Source organism: Ixodes scapularis, unplaced genomic scaffold (genome assembly GCF_016920785.2).
Source record: "Ixodes scapularis isolate PalLabHiFi unplaced genomic scaffold, ASM1692078v2 PGA_scaffold10__122_contigs__length_95168666, whole genome shotgun sequence".
NCBI classification, from domain to species: domain Eukaryota; kingdom Metazoa; phylum Arthropoda; class Arachnida; order Ixodida; family Ixodidae; genus Ixodes; species Ixodes scapularis.
Genome location: NW_024609836.1, coordinates 93,020,724 through 93,028,874, shown reverse-complemented (window position 1 = coordinate 93,028,874; position 8,151 = coordinate 93,020,724). Strand labels below are relative to the sequence as shown.

General features: G+C 47.2%; 1 protein-coding gene across 1 annotated transcript; it reads right to left on the bottom strand.

The window, feature by feature from the left end:
• Positions 1 to 6,594: 6,594 nt before the first annotated feature.
• On the bottom strand, positions 6,595 to 7,767 carry LOC115316766 (sulfotransferase 1A3). Its single transcript, XM_029976251.4, has one exon. The coding sequence runs from the start codon at positions 7,765 to 7,767 to the stop codon at positions 6,811 to 6,813; it is 957 nt and encodes a 318-aa protein (XP_029832111.3). The 3' UTR covers positions 6,595 to 6,810.
• Positions 7,768 to 8,151: the final 384 nt, after the last annotated feature.

Here is an 8,151-nt window from a genome sequence, read left to right as displayed (position 1 = left end):
AATCGACATCGTGTAAATCCTGAGATGGGGAACGATAAAAAAAAACGGACGAACACAACAAAATCGCAATCGCAATATTTTCATCACTCTTTACAAATAACTCGGAAACAGCCACCAAAGCTTTCTCATCAAAAATACCATCCGGGGGCACAGCAAACAAGCCACTCTTGTCAGTCTGGAGCAGGGTCAAAGAATTATCTCTCAACTCCCTTTTCAAAGCCGACACTCTCCTGAAATTTCTTTGCTCAACCGTGAAGGACAAATCTACCAGAACACTCGGCTTGCTCAAGGATTGATTTACAAAAGTATATCAATCCTCTTCGGCTCGCAAGCTTTCGTTCCTTGTGGGCTGCCAAGAAAAGAGAGGTCTTGAAGAAACAAGACTCGACGAAGAAAAGGTCAGCTTTATCGGCTTCTGTGGAACGGTTTTTTCAATCCTGAAAGTATTGTGTAGTGTCTCAGAGTTCTCAAGCAATTTTAAATGAAGGTCCAAAGTTTTGCCTGAATGTGAAACCTTCACGGTTTGATTTGTGCATGCTATTAGTACCAGAAATTCCTACCCCGGAGGATAGAACGACTTTTGTAAATCAATCTTTGAGCAAGCTGAGTGTTCTGGTAGATTTGTCCTTCCCGGTTGAGCAAATAAATTTCAGGACAGTGTCGGTTTTGAAAAGGGAGTTGAGAGATAATTCCTTGACCCTGCTCCAGACTGAAAAGAGTGGCTTGTTTGCTGTGCTCCCGGATGGTATTTTTAATGAGAAAGCTTTGGTGGCTGTTTCCGAGTTATTTCTAAAGAGTGCTGAAAAATGTTGCGATTGAGATTTTGTTGTGTTCGTCCGTTTTTTTTTTTATCGTTCCCCATCTCAGTGTTTATAAGATGACGAAAATGACTTTGTAAAACTGGCGCGTCTAAAGGGCCTCCATACGAAGAAAGCGTTTTCATCTTCCTTCTGGTTTGAATTAGGATAGACATCAACAAGACCACCAAGGAGACGACAGTTCTGTCTCCTTTGCCACGGAGCGTTGGAGGTCCCGTCCCGTTTCCCCTCAAAAACACGTGTTTGCAGGCATTACTCTCCGCTGCTTCATCCAGCCCTAGCCTGACAGTGCGGTGAGAACTACGTGCGCGTTGGACCAGTCAAACGTCGAGTTTACGCCACGTGATCAGGCTCTCACTCATGCCCACGCGCAGAGTGGGGGGACCAGGTGATATGAGGCAGCTGACTGGTGCGGACAGCGCGTAGCTCCCCCCTGCACTGTCAGCTTAGGGGGGAAGGAGAATGGTACGCACTAAGCCTGAGTAGGTCTCAGCGAAACCACGACTTTTTATCTCTTTTTTTTTATTTTTAAAAGGGGTGGAAATTCCCTTTTATGTGCAAGAAAAGAAAAACAAAGAAAAGCCGCTTTCAAAAAAAAGCAAAGCACCCTGGGGGCCGGCCAGCCACCCGTCAGAAGAGTCAGATCTCTCTGCACCCCGATGGTTAGGCTGCCTAAGCAGTAGTAGTAGTAAACAATCTTTATTTGCAGCCACCCCTCAGACAGCGGCCCCGAACCCCTTGGGTCCCGGTGGCGTCCTCAAGCCCAGCTAGAGCGCGCCTTCGGTTTCACTTGCAGTGCCATCATCTTTGCCACGCCTCTCCGAATGCTGCTGAAATATTTCCCAAAATATTTTAATGCGAAATCTTTTTTTTTTTTTTTTTATTTCAGTTTTGCTTTAAAAAAAATACTGTACTTTTTTTTTTTTCCGGTTTACGTATGGGCTTAGGGCTGCAGCCCCCTTAGCCCCTACCTTAATCCGGCCCTGGCCACTCTGCCCGTTTCGATACGGGCAGGAGTGGGGAATGAAGGATCCCTGGATTCTGTAGCGCGAGCTTCCGCTCCGTGCTTCGGTGCGTTAACACATTCGGTAGAAACCGTAGCCTCCTCCATGTAGAAACACGTTGGGTCCCCCATAGCAGCTTCGGGCATCGAACTCGCATGCCCAGTGCGACGCCCCAAACTGGTCGGGGTACCCGAAGCGTTGTCCCCCCCCCCCCCCTATTTTAGAACTCTATATTTCGGAGGTTTCGTGAACCGCGTTTCCCTTTCCGCTAAGCCCTGCGCGCCGATGGTCTTCACTGTAGAGTTCCGGGTATCGTAGAGGGTTGTGAAGAGCGTTGCGGGACTGCCAAAACGATCTACGAAAATTCTCTAATAAAAGCCATCGATCTCCTGAGAACAGAGGGTTTTAGCAGATCGTTTCTCCGATCCCCGGTAACGATACGATCTATCCGCAAAGGCGGCGGCCGAAATCGGGCATCGTTGTCGGAGTCGTCGGAACGATCGACTGAAACACTCTATTACAACGTTAACAACAAGAACCCAGTAAAAACTGTTCCATAAATGGTCCCGCGTATTTCGAACCCGCACTTGTTTTTCTTTTTTCTTTTGTTCTTTTAGGGCGGCCTCGTGTACGAATGCACCCTAGTTTTTCTGAGCCGCAGTAGTTGCAGCTGCGGCCGTGCGTGTTCGCTCGCTTAGCAAAGTCAACAGACGGGTTTCTGGAACGCGCACAATACCTATCACGTGAAACGTGAGGGTGTATAGGCCCATTCGTCATAGGGCAACTGGTAACAGGCCCGTTCATCACAGCGGAACATTCGCCATAGGGCGATTCGCCACCCGGACGACCTGCCACACAATAGTTGAAAAATTAATGAGTGCGCAGGCCAGCTGGTGGAAGTTGATCATGATATAGAGTACCCGAGATGTGGTAAAAGTGGGGAAACTTGGTCGAAGAAACAAGACAGGGGAAAAGACCGTCTCAAACTCAGCTCCACAACCTAATCACCTGCCACCGACATCACAAGGTCAACCTTTGTTATACAATCCTACCCACACCGGTCTTCACCTCAACCGTAAACGGTGACCTCAATCCCAAACTGAAAACTTGGGACCTTGAACCAAACAAACACAACAAAACAAACACACCGACCCACTTCGTTTCCTGCCGGAGTCTGAAAGGGCTGTGCCTTATCTAAACGAGAACCGATATGCCCCCCAACTGAACCCCTGCCCGGAAAATGACTCATTGCACGTTCACTTACAAGTGTAAAAAAGAAAAAAAAAAAGAAAAAAAAAATTTGACAAAAACATTATATTTTAAAAAAACTTCTTGGAACTACTCCCGAGTTGCATAAAAGCATGGATTTGATACGAACTGGTCTCTCTTATGAGCCTCTTTAGTGTTGTTGCGTTCTCTGTGCACAATGTCAGTCTGCGACCAAAGTGCCGTACAGTCGTTACACTCACTAATGTGTTTAGCAATCTCTGAATTGGGTGCACCGCTATAGTTACAAGATTAGTCTTTTTGTCCGAACCCCCAAATACAAAAAAGCTAGTTTTTTTTTTTTTTTTTTTTTTGCCAGTGAGGGTTAGAGGGCGTGACAGTGACCTTAGCGACCCCCTTCTCTATTTGCGGAGTCTGCAAAGTTAAAAGCCTTAAACTGACCACATACAAAACCCTACTCCGTACGAAATTAGAACATGCTGCTGCTGTGTGGGACCCAGCTCACTCATCACTAATTGGTCTTATTACATCCATTGAAAACCGCTCAGATCGTTTTATATTGACAAACTATTATCCCACTGCCAGCGTGACCAGCATGAAAAATACTTTAGGACGGCCGTTACTAATGCACTGCTAAAGCAATCTCTCGTTTGTATCTTCATAAAATACTTCATCGAAATTTTACCACTCATCATAAACTAATCCGTTCGGTCGGAATGGTTCGGACACAAAGTTTATCCTGTAACTATTGTGTGACAGGACATCAGGGTGACGAATCGCCCTATGACGAATGTTCCGCTGCGACAAACGGGCCTGTTACCAGTTGCCCTATGACGAATGGGCTGTCTCCCCCTCGAGGCAATTAGCAGTATACACTCTAAAAAAAGCCCGTGCGTCTACTTTCCCGCAAACCACTGGGAGAGCCAATCACCGCAACTTACGGAGGCAGCTCAGCGAATGACGGTGCCGAAACATACGTTTAGTCCAAAAAACGCAGTCTGAGTTGTGACATTAAGCAATGCAAAACGTCACGCTTGCATTGCTTAATGTCACAACTCAGACTGCATTTTTTGGTCTAAACATATGTTTCGGCAGGGTCATTCGCTGAGCTGCCTCCGTGAGTTGCGGTGATTGGCTCCCCGGGTGTTGTGCGGGAAAGTAGACGCACGGGCTTTTTTTAGAGTGTATAGAGAAAAGAATAGAATCACCACCGCTTGCGCGCTTATTTTTTTAAATGTTTACATAGCGTCGAGGCAATTAGTGCTATAAAGGGAAGTCTAGTAGGAGCAGTTTGGTGACCTCATTAACGAGCTATGCGGAAAACCGCCGAAGAACGAAGCAGAGTGTAAGGTATGGGTACTGCAGTCACCGTCAGCGCGAGGCGAGTGGCTTATTGTGTCGATGCTCCTTGCTTTGTGATTGGTTCTTGGGCGGTCTTACCGGTCAACGCCTCAATCTGATTGGCTGCAGAATGATATAATGAGACGCGCGGGACTCGCCACGTTCTGCGTTTCTTAAGTTGTCGGTGTTTATGCGGAGTGCAAGTTCGTCTGCTTCTTTTGCAGGGGCTGTGGTGACGTCAGAAAGGCGCCGAGCTCTGATGGCTCTGCTTGAAAGATAGTGGGTAGACCTCGAGGCAACTTGCCTTGATGTCTACCAACTATCCTTCCATTCAGAGCCAATCAAAACTCTGCGTCATTCTGACGTCATCGCAACCCCTGCGAAAGAAGCTGACGAACTTGCGCTCCTAATAGGAAACCTCAACTGTCTCCGACAAAGTACAGGATGTTCCGCGAATTGACAAATGCGCACGGCTGCTGCTGAACAAAGCTGATGAGTGCTATATTTGTTTCCCCCACCCGCAATATATCATATTTCATAGCTTATTTCACGCAAAGTTAGACCGATTTTGCTGCTGCGTGAACCTTGTTTGAACAGTTTAAACGTTTATGCGTAAACCGTGGATTTTCCGGGATTTATATGTGCATTCGGCGGTTGTCTTTCCCTTATCTTCTTCGGACGGACACTAAAAACGGTGATTATCGGTTGCAGCGAATAACTAATGAAAATCTAACAATCCTAGTCTAAGACGGACGAGCTTTGACAACAAGAGTTGAAAGAAATATTTCAGGAAATCTGTGTTGTTGCTTTTTGTTTGAACCAGTTTTGTATTCTCGATGCCAACGGATGCTTATCGGTGTTTTCAGCCCAACCACGTGATTCATCCCTATGAACTCCTCCAGCTCCTCGGCGAAATCCTTGTTTCGGTACGGGTAACCTCGAGGTAACCCACGAGGTAACCTCGTACGGGTTACCTCGTGGGTAGCCGTGTAGAACGTCTGTGGCGTTTAGTCGCTTTCCACGAGGAAGCAGCGGCAGGTGCATCCGATTGCCGTAATCTGCAGATTCCGTGGAGTCCTGTCTTATGGGAGCCGACCAAGACGACGACGACGTTCCGTTGCTCATTGCTCCTAGTACGGGCGATTGACGCTTTTGGAGAGCGGACGTTTCCATCATCATAACCATCTTCAAAAGAATGCCCCCAGGTATCTTGAAGCGATCCAGGTGGCGCTATACCGTCAATGCACAAATTCAAAACAGCACAAAAAAAATAGTGGAAAGTGTGTGCACAGGTGAGGAGGGAGGAGGAAGGCTTATGCTGTCAGGGCGCAGTGGGCGCCAGAGGCGCGTGTCGTCATCAAGTAACGCCGAAAACGTAAAGGCCCGTTCACACACTTGCGTTGGCTTACGAACGAGTATGTTCTCACTAGAGAGCTCGTGTTACAGAGTGTCTCCGGCTGCTCGATCGAAGGCACGTGGTCATTAGTTATTGTAGTCCATTCCTTGTATCGAGCTACGTATGTACCAGTTTACTTCTGGGAATGTGTTGGGCTTCAGGCATGTGTCCTTGTGATTTCTAGACGCTAATAGAATTGATTGATTTATTATCTTTCACGATATTTAAGTAGCAAAGATGAGCTATAATGAGGTCATTCGAGTGAAGTCTAATGGTCGGCTTATGGAACAGCAAGTTCACTCAGATACACACTGCACGCGTTTGCTGACCATCAAGCTCTTTGTTAAAATCGCTGCGTATAGCATATTTACGAAGGAATTCGCAACGCACTGGATAAATGCGATGAAAAAAAAAAAAGATAATATGAACAATTGTCCCAATGAAAACCCGAGGCCCATGAACAAGAAGGGGGACAACACACACATAGGTCTCAAGCATCTGTGTCGTTTATTTCCCTTTGTTTACAAAAACAATTCACTCCCGACCTTCAGACGTATGAAGGCAGTCGTCATTACAACAACCATTAAAAATGCCCGCACTCAAGGACAACTCTTCCCCGTTCACACCTTTGGAAGTCACAGAACCTGCCGACTGATTCAGCTCAGCCAACCCACGGGCGTCCCTCCCCTCACAATATCCCAAGAAGCCAGACAACTGAAATACTTTTGTCCCTGTGTTGCTTGCTGGACAGATCCCGCCTCCGTCTACTCTGGCTTCTAAAACCAGCAGTGTAAAACAACTTTCAACGCATCATACAAAGAAAAAGAAAAGAAGAAAAAGTCATCGGCGTCTTTTATGTTGTTTCTATCATTAACGCCATACCTGCGAGAACGAGAAAATATTGATATTGGTGTTTTTGACCGGCACCTTGTACACCGTATTAGAGCGTGCAAAAACCTGGCGAATAGGTAATTCAATCAGTAAAAGTCAAAGAAAAAAATGAGAGAAAGAGGACATATCAATTTCAGCACAGATCTAAGTTCTTCCAGAGCTTCATGGCGTCCGTCCCGTAGCATCTCTCCCTGAACTTTCGCTTCAACCTTTGAAACTGCGCGTCCGTGAAATAGTTCTTCCAGTCACCGACGATGCCTTTCCGCACGAATTGCCCAGCCGCTGGCTTTTTCAGCAGACCTCCGCCCATGTCCAGGTAAAGAGCTGCCCACCTTGGCATGCGATCCTTGGGTGTCTCCATGATGACCTTGCGCTGGTAATCCTTCTCGAGCCGGACCAACTCCCGGACGTTAGCGAGGCTGGTCGCATCCAGAATCCTGTCCATGACATGCGGATTCCGCCGCAGCTTATCGCCGAACTGATGCCCGACAAAGTCGGCAACCTTCTGCACCCAAAAACGAGTGTCCTGCTTCAGGTCTTCGTAGGTCACAAAGAAGACGTTAGGGTCGTCACGATGTTCGTACCAGGAGAGCAGGTGGTCAAAGTAGTCCCCGAAGTCGACATCGCCGCGCATGAACATCTCAAAGAACTGCTCAAACGTACCGTCTTCGAAGTGGTAGACGGGAAGGTGCTTGTAGTGGTTGAAGAAGGACACGCAAACGTCGTACGGGTTTCGGGCGATGTAGATGTATTTGGCCCTCTGGGAGACGCGGTCCTGGTCGTATAACATATGGGTCTTGATTGCGCTGCCTGGCCGCGGCAAATCGTATAGGCCCTCTGCACCTGTTCGTTCCAGAAAAGGCAGCTGCTCTGCGAAGTCCTTGATGGAGGTTATGGGCGCAGCATTGGTGTAGATCTGGTAGAGGATGCACTGCATCCAGGTGGTGCCGGATTTCGGGTATGTAACGATGAACACGTCGCCCGGTTGGTGTTTGTAGGAAAGAGCCGATCGGAGGATTTCGGCGGGGAAATGACTCCCCGTGCAGTAGCTTCCTACGCGGTGGTACTTCAGCACCTGCTTCGCCTGCATGATAGACGCGAAATGCGACGCAGTATGGGGAGCAGGTAGAGCATGTGGTAAAGTCAATGTCACCACGGAGCGTGTATTGTCTGTGATGTCATATCGTGCGTGACGACTCATGTTTGCGTCACGCTGAAGCTAGAGAAATATAAACGCTCGGTTATTTTTTTAAGGGAATAGCACTAAAAACATTTAGACTCCCCTCGCCCCCAAGTTTTTTTATTAATGCGCGCACGATTTCCAACAAGTGTTTTAAACAACAAGTGTTTTCCAACAAATGTTCGAGACTTCATGGTATCATTACACCCTCCCCTTGTTAGAAAAGAAAAAAACAATAAAAACACACAAAAAAACAAAACAACAACAACAACAACAACAACAAAAAAAGTTAAC

Excerpts from the sequence above, each read along its gene's own strand:
- LOC115316766 (XM_029976251.4), bottom strand. The coding sequence starts at position 7,767 with ATGCAGGCGAAGCAGGTGCTGAAGTACCACCGCGTAGGAAGCTACTGC.